This window comes from Trachurus japonicus, chromosome 4, assembly GCF_045865225.1.
Source record: "Trachurus japonicus isolate A0001 chromosome 4, Traja_1.0".
In the NCBI taxonomy this organism is placed as follows: Eukaryota; Metazoa; Chordata; class Actinopteri; order Carangiformes; family Carangidae; genus Trachurus; species Trachurus japonicus.
The window spans coordinates 14,157,145-14,177,810 of record NC_140910.1 but is presented as its reverse complement, the minus strand read 5'-3'; the positions used below and the strand labels follow the sequence as shown (position 1 = coordinate 14,177,810).

General features: G+C 42.3%; 2 protein-coding genes across 3 annotated transcripts; one reads left to right on the top strand and one right to left on the bottom strand.

The window, feature by feature from the left end:
- Nucleotides 1–1,740: 1,740 nt before the first annotated feature.
- lpxn (leupaxin) lies at nucleotides 1,741–7,468 on the bottom strand. Of its 2 annotated transcripts, none has more exons than XM_085774169.1 (9): nucleotides 7,230–7,468; nucleotides 6,287–6,357; nucleotides 6,081–6,148; nucleotides 5,603–5,705; nucleotides 5,033–5,305; nucleotides 4,704–4,877; nucleotides 4,073–4,154; nucleotides 3,818–3,966; nucleotides 1,741–2,194 (listed from the first exon to the last, which is right to left on the bottom strand). In XM_085774169.1, exons 1-9 carry the CDS (start codon nucleotides 7,240–7,242, stop codon nucleotides 1,928–1,930), a joined length of 1,200 nt encoding a protein of 399 aa, XP_085630295.1. In that variant the 5' UTR covers nucleotides 7,243–7,468; the 3' UTR covers nucleotides 1,741–1,927. The 2 variants fall into 2 exon arrangements, with proteins under 2 accessions (XP_085630295.1, XP_085630296.1); XM_085774170.1 differs by lacking the exon at nucleotides 7,230–7,468 and adding an exon at nucleotides 6,649–6,725.
- Nucleotides 7,469–8,174: 706 nt separating this feature from the next.
- Nucleotides 8,175–20,445, top strand: scyl3 (SCY1-like, kinase-like 3). The gene is made up of 14 exons (XM_085774172.1): nucleotides 8,175–8,449; nucleotides 8,582–8,766; nucleotides 9,153–9,338; nucleotides 9,512–9,625; nucleotides 9,732–9,788; nucleotides 9,870–9,972; nucleotides 10,133–10,244; nucleotides 10,328–10,405; nucleotides 12,065–12,204; nucleotides 12,318–12,508; nucleotides 12,874–13,045; nucleotides 18,145–18,315; nucleotides 18,406–19,190; nucleotides 19,817–20,445. The coding sequence occupies exons 2-14, from the start codon at nucleotides 8,602–8,604 to the stop codon at nucleotides 19,877–19,879; spliced, it is 2,337 nt and encodes a 778-aa protein (XP_085630298.1). The 5' UTR covers nucleotides 8,175–8,449; nucleotides 8,582–8,601; the 3' UTR covers nucleotides 19,880–20,445.
- The last annotated feature ends 221 nt before the right edge of the window (nucleotides 20,446–20,666 follow it).

Genomic DNA, 20,666 nt, shown 5'->3' with positions numbered 1-20,666 from the left:
GATTTAAGAGCTTGTTGCACAATTCATGCAATCTGGAAAATGTAATTTGTATTTGGTGTATTGGTGTATTTTGGTTTCTATAGGTTGCTGGAGAACTGACAACAAGTATCTCATCCTGACTTCATTGTCCACTGTTAGTTATTAAGTGAGAATGAACAAAATTATGTCAGGCAACAACAAAACCTGCCCAGACATGGAATCACCAAAAATCATTTTTCTACAGGACTTTGTGGTTGATTCATCCCTCAAGACTCAGCGTGAGCTGCATGCTGAAGAGATCCACTGATGCAAAGGAACTCCTCACCCCTGAAACCACCTTTGTTCACCTCCCCACCTCCATTAATCTTCCACATGGCTGCAATAAAGGAGCCTGTGTGGAGAATCCAGAGGTTGTCTGGATCCAGTGCAAGGGGCCAAATGGTCAGTCAGAGTAAGAGGAGACTCAGGTTGGCATGCTGATGCCAGTCCAGTCCAGCTTCATGCCAATACAAGCTATCAGGCCACATAGACAAGCCCCTTGACAAACTGCTCCCTATTGCCAGAGTATCTCTGCTCTGCCAAGTCTTACAGCAAAGTGAGGAGAGCTTAATGGAAACCATGGATTAAACCTGCACCTCTGTGTTTTTCTTTCTCCGTTTATAAATTTTATGTGATCACGATGTATGAAATCCCATAAAATTTAGACCAAGTGTCAGCACACCTTTTAGACCCTTCCAAAGTTCACATGCGTAAAACATTTCTACAATATTTTTATCATGAGAAAAGGTATTTTCCTTGTGTTTTACACCCATGTCATTAATTATGTTACAATGGCAGTATTTTTCCTTGATTCTTGATTTATTGGTAATTGACATCACACTTACTATGTACTCTAAAATGTGTCATTAATCACATAAGGATCCAGTGGGGAACTGTCAGGGTCATTGATCCCTTCAACATTATATCACGTTGGGCTCATCTTCTATCAAATTTGCTTCAAAAATAAATGGGTTATTGTTCCAAAAACCATAAAGATAATCAACTTTCACTGTGAGCTGGCTCACACGTGGGTTAGAACTTGATATAAGTTATAACTGAGACAGAAGGTCTGGTGACCCCACAATGACATGTGTTCATTTTTAGAGTGGCAAGAGAATCAACCAAATTACATTTTGATTTGAAGCAGATAGCAGAAATCACTGCCTTCACCTTCCCAAGGGCTGAGGCCCAAAGCTCTTTCACTGGGTTTGTCTATGACTTCACCCTGTCAGTCAGACAGCAGCCACAATACAGATGGCAAAATTTGCAATAGACTTCACATGACAAGATTCACATCTTGCAGTAGATTTATGAAAAATCTATTTGATTGATGGACCCTTAGAAACTAAAAGAATATAAATTATTCACGAATAGAATTACCGCCTCATTGTTGTATGCCTCTGCAAGCCAACCAACTTGGAAAAATATGATCCCAGTCTCTTCTTCTGTTCAAATACAATGTAGAGCAATGGACTTAAGTATTTTTGCAGAACCTTACAGCACATATGCATATGATGTGATAACCTTTTGTATCCAAAAGGTCAACTTCAACCTTCTGGATGATTACTGAAGTCCAGGAGCCTATTAGCCTATGTGTCATATGAATGATTTTGACCCTTGATTACCAAATTCCAATACTGCAAATTTTGTACTAATTCTGAAAGAATTAGCTTCACCACTGCGTATCACTTCAAATGTCATATATCTCAGTCAGCCATGAAATACTAAAAAAATGAAAGTTTATTGCTCATCTGTACCAATGCAAATACAGTCCTGTTATGTAATCTAAGGGTACAGTGCTTACTTAATCTTAATTTTGCTTTAATATTATGTGGAAATGATAAGGTCAACAGTGACAGTGATGCAAGACTTGATTTCTTTTTCCTTAGCATTATTTGTGCGTCATGTCTCACACAAAGAGTTTATTAAAGCATGCTGAGCAGTATGGTTTCCCTTTTTGCTCCTTGAAGATGCCTTGGCTGAGCTGCCGCAGACAGAAGGCGCACACAAAGTGCTCAGGGTGGAACTTGCGATCGAGAGCAGAGATGCAACGGCCCGTGATGGGCTCACCACAGCCGCCGCACAGAGTGCCCTGCCTGGAGTGGTAGTGCACTGAGCAGAGGGGTCGACCATCCAGCTCCATGAAACAGCCATCAGTGAAGGGCTTCAGACAGTCCTGGATATCAAGAGGAAGAAGGTGGAGAGTATGATGTGGGCAAAGTCGAAGGACAGGGAGAGGATAAAAGGATTTTAAAAAAAGGTTAGAGATGGTAACAGAGCAGGTAATAGTTTGTTTCCAAAAGACCAAACCAGTCATTTTCATGATATAGCCACATGCACTGTAATATTACTGTTTGTATTATATTTATATTCCAAAGCATACCATGGCTTTACCCAGTAAGTGGGCCTGTTTAACAGGGTTGTATCTGTAACCCTGTTCCCTGCAAAAAGGTCAGCAGTAATGTAAAGTATAGTTACATAATCTAAAGTAATGACGTGGACTTGTCTAAATATTTAACTAAAGGAAAACGATTTAAAGAAAATTGAAGTTATGTCTCTCTTAACAATCCATTGATAACTGCTAGAATAGAAACTAAATGGGTCTGTACAAGCGTGAAGCTGCATATGATTCTCTCTTGGCAGACATTTTGACTTATCAGAGCAACAGAAACACAGGTGTAACTCTTAACATGGGCTCTGTTCCGCTCATATGAGCCAGTAAGCCATGACAGTGAGCCAGCATGTTCAATACCACAGCCTTGGATTACCTGAATGGAACAATCCCTTAATTACATCAGTGTGTTCAACAAATCAAAAATGCTGCCAGTAAGAATTTAGGGCCTGTTTTGTTGAATTTTGGTGACAACTGTTTCTTAAAGTTTAACTTAGTTCAAACTATGATGAGTCAAAGTGGTTCAAAAGTCAAAGGTTTGATGAGAAGACCACTGCAGTCTGCAACAACTACTTCCACAGGAACTTCAGCTCATTTGGGGATTGTAGGAAGCTAATGACCCTCTTCTAAACCATGCTGGTTTAAGTGTGGTTTAGAAGAATAATCATATTGAAACATTTCACGGTATGGTTCTTCTGTTGACAAGACAAGGCCACAGAAGAGCTCATAGAGTGACCAAGAAGATCAAACAAGCAAGAGTTGTATGATCTGCCTCATTTATTTTAAGAAGGACAATGATTAAAAAGCCACTTTGGAGTGCCCACTTCTTTATGGAGAGTTTGACCTCCTGACCTTTGGAGATATATTTAGTTTGATGAGGACAATGGGGTTCTTGCTGTTAATGACTGCTCTATAAAACAATGTTAAGGTTCTGTGCTAATGGTTTGGCATATGACTATGCAGTAATGATTGTGTTAGGCTGTCATAGATGGATCTATTTCATTTCAGATTTATGTGCACTTTATTTCTGTGAAAATAACTTTTTAGGAATCATAATGGTAAACTGAAGTTGCTGCCCAATACCAGAACATATCATCTGAGTGCATCTGATGGTAACAATTGCACAAGTAAAGCAGAAGTAGAGCTGCACACTGAAACATTTTTGACCAGATGCTGCATACAGAAGTGGGTTTGAAGAGAATGTAACAGATCCCCACACTGAGGAATATGGTTTCCTTGATTTATTTGCATCATTTCAACCGCATCGTATTCATCAGGCATACGGTTTTCATCAGCCTTGTGGTCAAAATGTTGCAAATAAAGCAAATGTGTGGGTATCTTTCTCATTTATACTCAGGCTTGTATGCGAGCCAGAGGAGTGTGTGTGGTCTGAGGTAAGAGGCTTACTGCGCAGACGAAGCACTCTGTATGCCAGGTGCCATTGGCTGCAGTCAGGTAGTTCTCCTTCACTGACTCCCCACAGCCTGAGCACTTTGGAGCAAAAAGGTGGTAGAAGTCCTTGCAACAATATGGCTTCCCATCCTTCTCCAGGAAACCTAAGATATGGAGGAGACCATGGAAGTCACCGTTAAATAATTAGCACTTATTTTTTATTGAAGTTGTGGTTTCCAATGGAGAGACATTAATGCACAAGCCTGTCACCTTCTGGTCCAAACAGGCCTCCACAGTGTGTACAGAAGAAGTGCTCAGGGTGCCAGGTCTGGTCCAGGGCTGACAGAATGTTCTGGTAAAGTAGCCAGATATAGAAATATTACATCATGCTTTGAGGATTAGTAAGGTTTTTCTCATCTCACATGTTCAGATGTCAGGAAGCAAAAAAGTGAATCATGGGAGAAGCTGTATTAGTTTCTGATTAATGACTTGCTCTGCAGCATGTGGTAATCTCCGTCTGCAGAACTCCAGTATGGTTTTGTGTTTTACTTATTAGGATGACATGTAGGATATGTCTAGAGAAATTGCCTACATACTACTGTATGTCATCATCCAATCTTCAATGGATTATTGTGTAAATTAATGGAGGTAATAAATGACAGAACAAATTAGTGGATGAATCAAAAAACAAAAGGAAAACTTAAGTTAAACTGGTGAGGAGTTCAGGTATAGACATTCTTAATAGTATTTTGTTTTACCTAATATTTGCCTCGTTATACTTAGCATTCAGCAATTAAACGTTTTACTTAACATGATATTAACATTTTGTTTTTTATGTTAGTTCTGTCTCTCCATAACTGTGATATGATGATGTGATGCAAATGAATGGTTCCTTTCCCACCTGCAAAATGGGCCCCTTGCAATAAGCACAACGAGGGGAGAAGAGGTGATGGTAGTCTTTGTCACAGTACGGCCGGCCCTCTCTCTCAAAGAAGCCTGTGGTGCTCAGCTCATTCTTACAAACCACACACACAAAGTGTTCAGGGTGCCACACCTCACCCAGTGCTGTGATCATCTGGAGAACAGGAAGAAAAATGAAAGGAAGTGAGATAAGGTTTTACAAAAAACACAACACAAAAAACAAAACATAATTTTCTGTTGAGCAGATTTCTAAATTCATAACACATTCATATAAAATTCTTGCCTATTGGTTTATATGACTTACTGTACCTTTCCCACAATGACTTTGTTGCAGGAAGCACAGTGGCCCTTGGCTGTGGTGCGTACGCCAATTTTCTCCAAGTCAGAACTCAGCCCTCCGAGCAGGTCATCAATACTATCTGTTTTCTTGCTTGTAGCTGAGGCCTTTGCATCTGAACCTGCTGTGCTGCTGCTGCTGCTGCTGCTGTTGCTGCTCTTGTTCTCCGGTTGCCCTCCTTCTGTTTTCTTCTTCACAGACTGCTTTTGGGCAAGTGGCGGTGGGGTTGGTGCCGATGGTGGAATCTAAACAATGATACAAATAAGCTGAAGCAGTTATGGTTTTTATCTGACAAATTTGCGTTTCAAAGGTAGGTGCACAACAACACTCGTAGTGCACGAGGCTGCAATGTAGAGGTTAGTACAACAGTGCCCTCTGCTGCTGAAGCTGGTTTATGTCACTCATGTTTGAAACATTTCTGAATGACCATTTTCCTCAGGATTTCCTGAGAATTATCCCATAACATGCAGATATTTTATGAGAGATCACTGTGAGATTAGAGTTAACCACTAGTTTCAGTCATTTTGGGACAATGTACTAACCCCTTCTCCTTCTCCCAGTCCCATCAGATCTTGCAAGATGGAGTCCAGCTCCTTGGTGGGTGTGTCAGGGTCCGAGGAAGCAGCCACAGGAGCTGGCAGATCACTAAAACCCAGAAAAAAGCTAATTAGACATTAGCAAATCATCAAATCAGCCTGCATTAACAGTGGCTACCCCTGTGACTACTGTTAAGTCACATGTGCATGTATGGCATTGTTCAGTGTCTCTGAGCATAATCTATTACAATAACATTGTATAATTTGGTATACTACTTTTAGGGAAAACCATTCAAACTGTAATACAAATCTGCAAAGGCCATAAAAACTTGGTAAGTGGTGATGTGTCAAAAGCAGTTTTTAAAGCTGTTCTTATATCAGATCTGTCAAATATCTTGGTAAAAACAGTGAGTGCATAAGACTTTTCTGTATGCTAATTTCAGACATGTTTCTGTTTCCTCTACATTATTTACATATGGGTCACCTGTAGACATTTGAGCGGGCTGAGTTTTTTTCTTTCTTGATGAGTCCAGCATAGCTCGCTCCTGCTGCCTGTAGACATACAAGCAAAATGCAGTTTCAGTGATTGAAGTGCTAAATTATATTTGAGTTTAAACTGGAACTGAAATCATTCATGACCTATAGTAAATGTGCAGTGTTTATTTATAATGTTTGTGGTTTTGTGTTCACCTCTCCATCAGGTGCATCTCTGCTGCTTTCTGAACCTGCTGGATTCAGGGCAAGCTCTTCCAACAGCAAATCTGTGGCAGGATATAGGCCATAAATCTTCCAACCCCACATATAAACATAGATACAGGAATTTACATAAAGTATTTACATGACCACTAGACATTGTTCTCTTTACTGTATGTGTTAAACCAGGCCATGTTTAGCACAGTGCAGAGTGAAATATTTCCTGTAAACTATGGCAGAGTGCACCAGCACCTTAATACATCAAGGCTTGAGGTTGCTTCATGCAAGGCAGCTTCCTCAGGAAGTGATGGTGTGACATGTTGCAGAAGTGAAACTTGAAATAATGTTGTAACACTCAGAAGTGTGGACCCAGATTCAAGTCTTCTCCACACAATATAAACCCATACATACAAGAAAACGGGAAGATATTTGTGTGAATAAAGTATTTTCTGGGGAATCAGACAGTAGCCTATGACTGAACTTCTACACTATTCTTTTTACAAATCCAATTGGGTTTTTGTATCCCCCAAGTCTTCACATCTCAGAAAAACTTCCTCCTACAGAATTTTGTAATTAAAACAATTTTGTCTTGCAAGACAAGTTAGATTAGCAACAAGGTCCTATCTTTTATCTGATTTAATTAGTTTAAGCTTTACTTTGCCACATTAGTCTGTTCAGATCTAAAATGTCAATAGAGATTGTAAAGAAAAAAACAAAGTAAGAGATAATACATGTAATGAAAAATAATAATGAATTGCTTTCTGAATACAATCTACAACATGAAATACAATAATTTCTAGGAGACTCACAGAACACAGAAGGAATCGTTCAGTTCAATTTCACTTCTAGTTTTCTATGTCCGCTGTAAATTGTAGCACACTGGTGAAATTACACTGTACACAACAGTGTACAAACTCCAACTGATAGAAAGTTGTCTTACCGAGCTCTTCCATGCTGTCCTGGTCTCAGCACAAAACCTGCTTGAGTGACAGTGTGTGTGTTTTTTGTCGCTGGTTAGTTACTAAGGTAACAATTTCTCATCTTGTCAAGACGCCACTTCCTCTGACAAAGGTTGTGTTGCTTTGTCATTATAACATTTACATGTTTTTCAAAGGAAATGAAGCTCACTTCTGGTGAAGAGGAAATCAAGAGTGAGATGAGAGGATGGTTTTTTAAATCAGATAACAGATTACATAAGAGATAATTTTGTGCTCAAACAGTGCATCTGCATATTTACTGGTGTAGACTTGTGTAATACTTTTTAAAGCATTGTTATATGGTTGTAGAGAAATAGATATGTTGATAAGTGTGTGTGTGTGTGTGTGTGTGTGTGTGTGTGTGTGTGTGTGTGTGTGTGTGTGTGTGTGTGTCCCAGTCAGTAATCCAACCATGCCTTCATCTCAAATATTCCCCTATTTTAGGCCTAAATATAATTATTTGTCATTGCAGAATTAGAAGTGTCATTTAGACACCAGGGGTTAAGGGCTCAGACAAGTGTCTTTATCTTTTGTTTTGTTTGTTTCTCCATTTATCATGTTGCTGTAAAATACCTTCCTGTCACAGTGAGCACAGACAGACTGTCGGTGGGTTAACTTAGCCTGATCCGGACAGTTTCATTTCCATTTCAGCTCTGGGCTCGCACCACTTTGGTTGCAACCATTAGCTTTCAGAGCGGGGGTGGGGATGATATGGTTTTATAAGATTTTAAATGCAAAGTGGTGCCGCTTAATGTAACATGTCGTGTTCAAATGCATTAAAACTGGTATGTTGTAGCGATACTTTTCCAAACGTGTGAGCACATCAGCTTCAGTGGCTCGGTTTAAACTCCTTTTTAAGTAATGGTGTCCCCTACTTTGTGGTGTCGTCTCATACCGGAAAGGTCCGTGTTTACAGAACAGCTTTTGCTCCACGTTAGCTTCGTTGGTTTGACGAGCAGTGAATAGCATAAAAGTCGTGCATAACCTTTTCATAAATTCATTTTTTTTAACACTAGGTTCATTTGTGCCACTGTGCGATTAGCATGAGCGTTTGGAGGTGGAAGGGCGAGCGACAAGCCAAGCAATGACCAGGTGGCTAACGTAGCGCCGAGGTTAGCCATCCAGGCACCCAGCTGCAGCTAACTTGTCTCAAGGCGGCGGCACGTCCAGTCAGGCAAAACAGGTATTCACTGGTTATAAACTACCTCTTACAAATGCACGTGTAACAGCTTACGACCGTGGACCGCATTATACCACGGTTGGCTGTGTTTCACGTCCCTCCTCCTCCCCTGTCTCCCCGCAAACTGCCCCACAGGTCCAGAAACAAGCGCGGCCATGGGAGCGGAGAGCAGCGCGGTGCGGAGCTGCATCCTGGAGGAACCGCTCCTTACTTTGCCCTCCGGGCTAACTATGTACTCAGCGATGCTCCAGGATGGAAAGCCTGCTTCTGTGTTTGTACACAAGCGAGGGAATGAGGACAAAGTCAACAAAGCTGCGAAGGTAGTTATGCAAAAGCCTCTCCCTTTCAATCACATCACACTGGCCGGAGCTGCCTTACAGTAGTTATAGTAGTTGTGGTAGTAGCAGTAGTAGTGGATTTGTCTTTCATATTAGTGCCCTGTCCCAATGGACACCATCACACCACTCCAGAAGTAAAGCAATATTTATAAGGAGCATCTTACACTACATTGCAAACCAAGAGGCCGATCTTACTCATACAGGTGAGGCACTATAACAACAAAGTCGAGAGATAGAGATAGCTTCCTACTTTACAATGACTGGCACTGAAGCTGCATAATCAGTTTCTCTTCATGGAGCCTCCACCTACTGCCTAACATTCACCTCTGTACAAGTATGAAATGAATAAATGCTTTCCTTTCCTGCAGCACCTGAAGACCTTGAGGCACCCTTGTCTGCTACGATTCCTGTCGTGCTCGGTGCAGGACGGTGGCATCCACCTAGTGACAGAGCGTGTGCAGCCCCTGGAGCTGCTGCTTCACAGCCTCTCACCAGAGGAAATCTGTGCAGGCATCTACGATCTCTTGCAGGCACTTGTCTTTCTGCATGAGAGGGTGAGCAAAAAAAAAAAACACATGAAGCAGTAGCTTTGGTTGCTGAATGATTCTGCATGGTTAACCAGTGAATAAATGGTCAGAGAAACAATTAGCTGGCATTACAATGAAGTGACTGCTAAGATGTGCTGTTCATCTGATATGGCCTCTAACATGTCTTCCTCTTCCACCAGGGCAAATCAAGTCACAACAATGTCTGTATTTCATCTGTCTATGTCAGTGAGGATGGTCATTGGAAACTTGGGGGGATGGAGACTGTGTGCAAGTTCTCTGAAGCAACTCCAGAGGTAAAATATCAAATTAAAACATTTGCTAAGCATCTCTTTTTTTTTAATCCCCTTTTGCTTAAAAAAAAAACCTTTATTAAGCCACATATCAACGTTTTCTTTTCAGTTCCTCACAAGCATTCAGAGTGTGAGAGAGACCAGCTGTGTTCCTCCAGAAGAGCAGGTAAGCACAGAAGAAGTCAGGGTTGAAAAATGAAATTGCTTCCCCTTTAATTTTCATTACTCATGAAAATGTTGTTGATAGGTTGAGGGCTTTAAAATGCTTCTGGATAAACACGCTCACTCTCGGGACTGTTACTCTTTTGGAATGATGGTGGAGAGCCTTATCCCTCTCCTCGATGGCTATGGTGAGTAGAGATTATCTCTAATTTGCATTTTGTTAAATGTTGCCTGTGTGTGTGAACTGTACATCAGGCACATCTTTAAAACCAGGTACATCTTTCAGTGCTGTGGCAGATCGGTGTATTGTCTCAATTCTTCACATTCTCTTTCCTTTATTGTTTCCAGTATCCCAAGAGCTGGCTGACAGCCTGAAGAAGACTCTGCAGGCGGGCCTGCTGAACTCTGACCCTTTGTCTCGACCACCGCTGAGCTCCCTGCTGACACATGACTTTTTCAGGTTTGTGTGGTCATATTTACTGTTGTTGTTGCTGGTACATACTGAAAATGATTTGTTTTCAAACAGTGTTTTTCTTTGAACAGGAATGATTTCCTGGAAGTGATGAATTTTCTCAAGAGCCTGACATTGAAGACGGAAGAGGAAAAGAATGAATTCTTTAAGTAAGAGACAATTTCTTGTTGTTAGTGTGTTGTTTTCATGCAGAACATGGTATAATACACTACTCACAAAAAGTTAGGGATATTCGACTTTTGGGTGAAATTTATGGCAAATATAAAAAGTTTGTGCTACAGTGATATTATATCATGAAAGTAGGGCATTTACGTAGAATTATGGGATAGTAATTTCTTCATCTCAAGCAGTTTATTGAAACAAAGGCTCAATAACTTGTCATGTGTCCTTGAGTATCAATTACAGCTTGACAATGACGAGTAATGATGTTATTCAGATAGTATTAGCTTGTCAGTACCATTCACAAGGTGTTGGGCAGTTCTGTGTTGACTTGATGCACCTGCCCAGACTGTAACACCATTACCTCCAAAAGCTCGTCTGGTGACAGTGGCTGATGCATAGCGTTCTCCTTGACGTCTACAATAGCATTGGCGTCGCCCATCATCTCTGCTCAGCGTGAATCGACTTTTTATCAGAGAACAGCACTTAGGCTCACTGGTTCCTTGTCCAGCACAAGAACTCTCTGGCCCATTCAAGACGATGACACCTGTGCCTGGTGGTGTGGTCAGTCACCCTTGCAGGTCGTCTAACACATAGACCATGCTGAGGTAAGTGGTTTTGAATGGTCTGATGTGAGACTCGAGTACCTAAAAGTGGCGTTTGAAGCTTTGCGATGGCCAGGTACTGTTGATGAATTGTTAGGTGTCGTCTTAGTCTCATATGGTGTCAAAATGTGAACAGCATGATGAAGAGTACTGTTAAAATACAAACTGTCATTGAACCAGAACATTTAGCGGTCGATTCATGGATCAGATACTTGTGATTTTTGCGGTTAATCACCTTGTTGGAAAACAGCATGTTACATTATGTATTATTCATTATTATTAAAGCAGAAGTAAGTGATATATTTGTGTTAATATAAGTCTTAAATAGTTATATCTTCCGACAGCAATCACTTACATAGAGTGTTTGGTCTGAAACACGGGTCTCTCAGTCCCTCTGCTCTGCTCTGAGCCGAGGAGAAAACATTTATCGTATCCTACAGTTTTTATCCAATGAGGAGAGAGAACGGCATGCAGGGCTGTGTGTGCAGCCAAGGGACGCCGTGAATGTGGCGACGTAGGGACGAGGACTGTTATGGTGCGTTCAAGGAAACTCGTATTTTTCCGACCGTGAAGTGGTACCAGTTCGATCTGGTACGAGTTCACCGGTCGGAAGTTACGAGTGGCCGTTATAGTGACTTTCACCGGTAAAACAGGTCGGAAAAACACGAGTGGGTTGCCTGGAACGCTACAAAGTCGTAAGTTGTGACTTGAAGCTGTAATTTACGATTTCAAAAGCCTGCCTGGAACGCAGCATTAGCGAAAACGACCGGACCACTTACTTCTGCTTTAAGTACTGAAACATTGAACAGTTGGACATGTGCATTCAAAACTTTAGAAAATGTCAAAATAAGTTCACCTGTAATGGTTATATAGTGCATTTTAGGGGCATTCTGAAATTTCATCCAAAGGCTGAATATCCCTAACTTTTTGTGAGTAGTCTCATTTGTTTACCAAGGTAGTCCACAGTTACAGAAATATATATTCTAACCAGGTCTAAATGTAACAAGGATCCCTTAACATGCTGTTTGTGTATTGTTTGTGTAGGTTTCTTTTAGACCGGGTCCAGAGTCTTCCTGAGGAGCTGATAGCAGCACGCCTCGTCCCCAAACTCCTCAACTCTCTTGTTTTTGCAGAACCCATGGCTGTCAAAAGCTTTCTTCCTCATCTTCTAAGGCCAAAGAAGGGTAAGATGACATTTCATTCTCTTCTACTTCATGCTAACAACAACTAATGAGAAAGAGGTGTGTTGTGTAAAACTGAAAGTGGATGTTGCTTTTTATTTTATTTGTGTCAACAGATGGTGGTGGTGGTTGTAGTGGTGAAGAATGCCTGCTGTCTGTGACCCTATACCGTAAGCATGTGATCCCTCAGCTTCTCAAGCTCTTCAAGGTCAATGAGGAACACGTGCGGATCGTGCTACTGGCTCACATCCACATCTATGCGGAGTTCTTCTCCCAAGATGAGCTCAAAAACCAGATCCTGCCTCAGGTGGAGTGTTTTCAAAGCAGCACATCTATGAGTTTGATATCAGTGGTGAACACTTCGTTTAAAGGGGTTTGACATTTGGAAACTTGTTTATTCGCTTTATTTACTTGGATTAGACAGAGGATCGATACTACGCTCTGTGTCAACACTACACAAAAGCCTGAAGGAAATTAAGTCACGTTAGCACAAACCCTGAAAGCAGGGAGAAACCTGTAGCCCAGCACACAAGGATTTTGATCCATTGCTTCAATTTTTAGAAATCGGTGGTTTAGTATAAATCTGGGAATTTGCCAGCCAAAAAAAAAAAAGTAGGGTAGACAGTATTTTCTTCTAGTTGCATAATATCTTTTTTTTGTCTGTGGCTGCAGGTTTTATTGGGAATGAGAGACACCAATGATTCACTGGTTGCCATGACGCTGCAGAGTCTGGCGGTGTTGGTTCCTCTGCTCGGAGCTCAGGTGGTGGTCGGAGGAGAGAGAACCAAGGTCTTTAAACGCACCACGCCCAACTTCACCAAGTCTACAGAGGTCACGCCTGAAAGTGGGTAACTGTGTTACTTAAATATTGGTTTGGCAGTTTCATATTGTTATGCTGCCACAGCACATATTGCACTTATAAGCAATGTGTGCACTTTTCTTTTGCTCTTACACATGCTCTGCTACTGTTTTATGCAATGAAGGTTTAGGCCAGATGTTTTGTTCAGAGGCAGCTGCAGAGGCGGTGAGAGGATAACTTAATCATTTTCCCCACCCATGGTTTCCCAGCTGGTCTAGGGAGTTTAGACTGGCAACGAGAGGCCGACTAGTTATAGTACAGCGGTTAAGCCCTCAAATCAAGGGGAATTGTGCACTTTTTGAAAGAAACATGAAACTTCTACCATAGTTAGTTTATACCATGAGGTTTATTTTAAGATCGGGAGGGAAGTCAGATTTGACCTCTGAGGCCCGGGAGAGGTCAAATCCAAGATGGCCGCCAATAATATTCAAAAATGCCTATCGCTGGAACCAAACACAGTAGAAAAACACTTAAGGTGTGATTTCCCACTACCTTTTGGGTGCCCATTCTGTTGGTGATACCTTTGAGACCAATAGAATTCAAGAAAATGCATTTAGATCAATGTGGAGGTCAAATAATGCAGACATAGGGAGGTGAACGGTGCAAAAAGGTAGTTTATTTCCAAAATAATAGCCTAACAGTGATGATGATGTTAATAATGATGATAATAGTGCCAATAATAATAATCATTATCATAATAAGTTCTTTTTTTTAACTGATTTATTATTAACTCATTGGCTGCCAGCCATTTTCAGAGCAGAGAGCTGCATACTGCCAGCCGTTTTAGAGCATTTTTTACAGACCCTTTCAAGACCCACAGAATATTGTGTTCATGTAAACATGTAAACACCAAAACTACCAAGAGTAAGAGTAGACTCTCTTCTTTCATTAGGAAAAAAAAGTTTGTTTCTACCTTTTTCCATTCTTTAGTAAACGGCAGTAGAACATTGGCTGGTTTCGCCAAAAACACCTGTTTTTGACCAAAACACATTCAAGAAAATGCATTTATGTAAAGGTGCAAATCTGCAATTTAATAATACTGTCGCCCTCCTCTTTCCGCGGAGAGAGGGGTGGTGTCCGACTGCCAGCCGTTTTAGAGCATTTTTTACAGATCTTTCAAGACCCACAGAATATTGTGTTCATGTAAACACCAAAACTACCAAGAGAAAGAATAGACTCTATTCTTTCATTAGGAAAAAAAGTTTGTTTCTACCTTTTTCCATTCTTTAGTAAACGGCAGTAGAACATTGGCTGGTTTCGCCAAAAACACCTGTTTTTGACCAGAACACTGAGAAAACAAGCTTTTTGTGGAAAGAAACATGTCAAGCAGAACAGTGACTTTGAAGTTAATATACAACAGAAACAACATGTCTATAGACATCAATGGCAGCCAATGAGTTAAAGAGACACTAGCCATGTTTCCATCCAAAGTGATTCGAATTACTGGGAAATGCGCATTAAAAGAAATTCGAATCATGTGTGTTTCCATCTACGGACTTTGCACGCCCCCCCCCCCCTCCCGGCCGGCCGGCCGGACGGTCTGATTTGAACACATTAGCGCGATTTAGCGCATATGTTTATTACCGTCATAACGCGACCCGTGTGTGTGTGGGAGAGAGAGAGAGAGAGAGAGAGAGAGAGAGAGAGAGAGAGAGAGAGAGAGAGAGAGAGAGAGAGAGAGAGAGAGAGAGAGGAGAGAGAGAGAGAGAGAGAGAGAGAGGAGAGAGAGAGAGAGAGAGAGAGAGAGAGAGAGAGAGAGAGAGAGAGAGAGAGAGAGAGAGAGAGAGAGAGAGAGAGAGAGAGAGAGAGAGAGAGAGATGGAGAGAGAGAGAGAGAGAGAGAGAGAGAGAGAGAGAGAGAGAGAGAGAGAGAGAGAGAGAGAGAGAGAGAGAGAGAGAGAGAGAGAGAGAGAGAGAGAGAGAGAGTTGCGCCGCCCCATACTTTATTAATGATAAACGCTGGATTCGCTGGTTGATAAGTTTGGTTTTTACTGAGGAGGAACTATGAAGAACTGTGCAGTAATCACATATGAAGGTGTGTGGGGGCTTTTATTTTGCCGTGGCGATGCGCCACAATTAATTAATTGTTGTGTGACAGCGGAAACCCTGATGTTGTCTTGTGAGTGAACTGCAAACATGGGAGCAGATGGGGTGAAAGTGCGCTACATCACACTTGATTCGCATACAGCTGTTTCCATCCCATTCGAATCAACCAAAACCCGGCCATAGCGAGCGTATTTCATTTTGTGCGAATCAGAGGATTTTAATGCGAATCACGGCGTTTCCATCATCATTTTCCGATGCGATACATCTCGATGCGCATCTAAACAGCTGATGGAAACGCACCTACTGTCTCTCGGCTCTGTTCGTGGCACTAGTACACCACAGCCGCTTGTTACTCTCTCCCTGGCTCTCAGGCTCCGGTCCACTTGGTGCTCCTCCTCCTCTATCCTTGCCTGACTGAGGGCTGCCACCGTGCCCCTGGTCCACCGGTGAGGGATGAGGGGGACTGCCAACTGGGGGCCCACGCCCTCAGACCGACAAAAGCTTGGATCATGGGCTGACTTTCAAGAGATCGCAGCGAGGGAGCTGCTCTGCTACGTACAAAACCCTGACCCAGAATCAGGTTGTCTGCAAGTGATTTAGCACCAGGTTCTCCACAAACATGCGGTGCGAGATTGGAGAGGACCGGCGGACCACCATCCGGCCACGCGCCAACCCTGTCACCAATGGCTCTACTCGCTGTAATCAAAACCCGGTTGTCAGGGGGTTTCGCTAGATAGTAGGTAGGGACAGTGGGAATCTCGTTCATCCATTCATGTGTGTCACTAATTCGATGACGAGGCATTTGGCTACTGGGTCATACGGTTTTCCGTGTTTACCTGCACGTCAGGCGCCATCGTGAGTACTACGACATGATACAGCCCATACGGACCCATTTCTGCATCAGCAGCTGGTCCGCCACCTTCTATAATCATTACGAGCCCAAACTGCCCCCAGCTGACCGCCAGCCGGTGGGATGCAGCCAGGCGGGGTTCCCGTTATAGAGGGCCAGCCAGCGTCGTGTAGAGGTCCCCTCAGGGCACCAGCCACCCTTGCGGCCGTCCCTCATCCCTTTGAGGACCAGCTTGGCTCCTGGAGAGGGCCGTAGTCCTCAATCCTGGAACGGCCATACCTAAAACGTGACGTCAGCCGACTGCCTTCCACTGATTGGGCAGAGCGTTGTCACTGGAAGAGTCGTGAGCGCGATGTCCGACATGAGAATTCATCTGTACCGAGACCGTTGTTATTCCTTCACCCGAGTTAAATGATGCTGTGTGGAAAACCACGCTGTGGTCCGTAATCGAGGAACAGACAAGTGAGTTTGGAGCTGACGAGAAGATCGAAAATAGAGAGAGAAACAGTGTGGCCTTGCGATCCCCCCACCCCTGCTGAGGAGGAACTAGAGAACTCAGCTGTAATGGAAAAGCACCTTTACTGAGCCGTGCCGTGACTGTGTAGTGGAAAAGTGCCAATAGTTACTCCGTTTACCTGCACTTCATTAAATTTCTTCACTTTGACATTCAAAGTAGAGTTCTCAACGGGCCTGAAAATTACAACCCGACCTGACTCGGCCCGTGGGTTTTAAGCCCGGACCCGACAGAGCTCGATACACCAGCATTAGTTGTCTGGCCAAACCCAGCCCAGCCCAACAAAAAAAAAGAAAACTAAACTAAAAAAGTGAAATGCTTTCTTTGCAGCGAGAGCAGATGGTGCTGGTGACGCAGCAGCACCTTATCAGTGGGTGAAACTGATTCAATTTCGGCCACAAAAACATTGTGGTTTTTTGGAGATACACACAGCATCTCGTGCCAAACCAACCCGACCCATCGGCCTTACTCGGGTTTGGGTTGAAATTGAGAACTCTAATTCAGAGTACTGGGCGAAAGCACATTGTGTCAACTCCCCTCCATGGGCCTTCGCAATGCTTCCACACAGCGTCGGACACCACCCCTCTCTCCGCGGAAAGAGGAGGGCGACAGTATTATTAAATTGCAGATTTGCACCTTTACATAAATGCATTTTCTTGAATGTGTTTTGGTCAAAAACAGGTGTTTTTGGCGAAACCAGCCAATGTTCTACTGCCGTTTACTAAAGAATGGAAAAAGGTAGAAACAAACTTTTTTTTCCTAATGAAAGAAGAGAGTCTACTCTTAATCTTGGTAGTTTTGGTGTTTACATGTTTACATGAACACAATATTCTGTGGGTCTTGAAAGGGTCTGTAAAAAATGCTCTAAAACGGCTGGCAGTATGCAGCTCTCTGCTCTGAAAATGGCTGGCAGCCAATGAGTTAATAATAAATCAGTTAAAAAAAAGAACTTATTATGATAATGATTATTATTATTGGCACTATTATCATCATTATTAACATCATCATCACTGTTAGGCTATTATTTTGGAAATAAACTACCTTTTTGCACTGTTCACCTCCCTATGTCTGCATTATTTGACCTCCACATTGATCTAAATGCATTTTTTGGAATTCTATTGGTCTCAAAGGTATCACCAACAGAATGGGCACCCAAACATTAGTGGGAAATGACACCTTAAGTGTTTTTCTACCGTGTTTGGTTCCAGCGATAGGCATTTTTGAATATTATTGGCGGCCATCTTGGATTTGACCTCTCCCGGGCCTCAGAGGTCAAATCTGACTTCCCTCCCGATCTTAAAATAAACCTCATGGCATAAACTAACTATGGTAGAAGTTTCATGTTTCTTTCAAAAAGTGCACAATTTTCATGCTTAGCCGCTGTACTATTATAGCTGTGTGACCCAACAACTCAACCATGTACAGGGTGTTAAGAAAAGTTGGCAGTAGTCAAACTATCTATAGCAGTAGTATTTTGAATAAGTAAATATGTAAATGTAAATTCTACTCAAGTAGAAAATCTGGATTAGAAAAATTGGACATCACACATGAATAGGAGTAAGAGTGTTTCTGAAAAAGATATACATACTTGGCACATAATTAATGGACTGGGGAAAGTTTTTTCTACAGCAACATATGATCAACTCTGAACTTAAACTCTCTTTTTACCTTTTAGCTTCACCTGTCCATATTGTTGGAGGTTCCCACCCTCAGTTGGCCCAGCCTTCCAAAATCTTGAATTTATTCCCAAGACCCTCTGGGACTGAGGGTTTGGTCCTGGGTAATATGAATAGCTTAGCAGGGAGCAGGGAAACTCCAAAAAGTTACCATGTGGCACCAAAATCAGGTATGGCAACAGCCTTCATACTACTTTTAATTGAACAGTTTGGGCATTATTGTGTCTAAGACCATGTCTGTCTTCTCTGTTGTGTTTCAGACATGAGTAGACAGATGTCTCTTCCTTTGAACGGCCTTCATCAGGACAGTCAGATGGGCCCACTGACATACAGCCCAGGACAGCCAGACGGACTAGAAGGCCCAACGGAAGACTGGCCTGATTGGAGCGACTCTGAAGAAAACCAGAACAGAGACGGACAGTCAGTCCAGATCCACATTCAGGCCTCGGAGAGAGTCGATCCAGTCAGCAGCAGACGGCCAAACCTACAGCAGAACATGGAGGAGGAGCCGTGGGACGACTTTGAGGACACTGAACCTACCTCGGATCTCTCCCCTACTGCTCCTTTGCCAGACCGAGCTATACACACACCATCTAGAGGGGACATCACTACTTCACCTGTCACACATGCCCCCGAAGCGCTGAGATCAGGATCCTCCAAACCCCTGAAACTGACTTCAACACTGCGACAATCCACACACAGCAAGGTCACTTCCTCATGGGACAATGGCTGGGCTCAAGAGGAGAGGGACTCCGAGAAGTCACACAGTCCATTTGACCCCAATCCCAAACCTAGAGTGCCACAAAAGAATGGTGGGATAGGTTTAGGGGAGGAGTTCACCATTAAGGTGAAGAAAAAGGTAGAACAAGACCCAGAGCTGGATTTGTTTGCTGACATGGTGCCGGACATCAAGCTGTCTTCTCCAGCTCTGCTGCCACTGGAGGACAGCAGTGTGAGCGATGTAAACACTACATCTCTGCAGGTTGACTCATCCATCGATACTATCACACTCGCTGCCAAGTTCGCTGCTGCCAACCTGTCAGAGGTGAGTGTGTGTGATGTGGTCGGGTTTTGTTCTGTGGGATATTGAAGGGATCTGATTTTGAAGGTGGAAGAAGAGCGAATGAATGCATCTTAAAGTATTTACATACAATATAAGGAATCCTAAAACAAGAGGTTTTGGCATTTTCTTTCGTTCAGATCCTTAAATATGAAGCAGTGTCACCTTGCAACTGCTCAATCTAATTCAATTACATATCTAGGATAATCATCAGCATAGTGGAATTTTACCTTCATCTTATTCCCTAGCCCAGTTATAATCGTACAACCCAACTTGTTTGTTTGCTTAGTCAGGAAGAGCTCCTTTGTCTGAGTGTGATACCTTTGAGTATAAAAGGTGTGGTATAATAGATTTCCATTTTCAGATAAGATTTTCATTTTTAGATGTTTTATTAAAGAAAATGTTTGACATTCATTACCACAATAGTATGTCCTGTCATTGTGTTGGAATTAAATGAAAATAAATTCTTCCCTTTTGATGGGATGCTCATCAAGGACCCCATCCTGAGAACTTCTTCTGTAAATGACTGAATAGGCATCCAAGACCTCCCCCCTATTTACAAATTTACCTGATTGTTCTTTGTTGACTTGTCCCCCCTCTTTCTTTCAAAGATGGAAACAGATGGCTGGGGAGACGGAGATGACCTGAACTGGGAGGATGAGAACGCCTGGTGATGACAACCGATCCGTCTGGTTCATGTGGGACAATAGACTTGATCACTGGAAAAAATCTCCACCTCTGAAAGCTCGACATTAGAGCCAGCTGGTTGGTGCTCCAGTTCTCATTTTGCAACATGAGGCAGAACGAATAATAACAGGGATGTGCTAAAACATTTTAAATCCCATTCTCTCGGTCCGTGGACATTTCTAATCAGTATGTTCATACAGGTAACTGGAAGGACTGACTGCTTATAAGATAGTGACAGACTTTGATAAATGAAGTTGTTTTTAATCGTCTGCCAACTGATTTAAGTCGTCTCAAAATGAATGAGAATCTTAATCAGAGGTGAATGTCATCCTGTTTTCATCTGCTTTTCCAGTTTTTTTTTTTTTTGGGATGTGCCAACTTCACTACTGGCATTAAGATCAAGAGACACTTTTTGGTGAGATACAACTTGTCCAAAATGTGTTAAGTTTGATTTACAGAAGGTTTGCACTTTGAATGAATGTGGAATAGGAATGACATAATTTATTAGTAGCGTTTGGTTGCTGGTGAAATAAAGATTTTACTGTATCAAAAATTACCCTGTTCTATTGGTTGAGATTTTTCATAGCTATAAAACGATTTCATTTACCGGTAGTCGGTGCTACAGTACAGTAGTACCTTCTCAAGGTAGTTGGACCTCTGCAGTCTGACTTGGCATGGGTGCCAAACAGACATTTCCTACCCAAATTCTGCTGTAACACCCGCTGACCTATTCCCAGGAAGTGAACACAGTTAAACTTTCTTCCAAGTAAGAAA

Coding starts and splice junctions, on each gene's coding strand:
- lpxn (XM_085774169.1), bottom strand. Junction 5,306..5,602: donor GACTGGGAGAAGGAGAAGGG/GTTAGTACATTG, acceptor ATCATTGTTTAG/ATTCCACCATCGGCACCAAC. Junction 3,967..4,072: donor AGGCCTGTTTGGACCAGAAG/GTGACAGGCTTG, acceptor TCCATATCTTAG/GTTTCCTGGAGAAGGATGGG.
- scyl3 (XM_085774172.1), top strand. CDS start 8,602: ATGGGAGCGGAGAGCAGCGCGGTGCGGAGCTGCATCCTGGAGGAACCG. Junction 8,767..9,152: donor AAGTCAACAAAGCTGCGAAG/GTAGTTATGCAA, acceptor CCTTTCCTGCAG/CACCTGAAGACCTTGAGGCA. Junction 9,626..9,731: donor TCTCTGAAGCAACTCCAGAG/GTAAAATATCAA, acceptor TTTTCTTTTCAG/TTCCTCACAAGCATTCAGAG.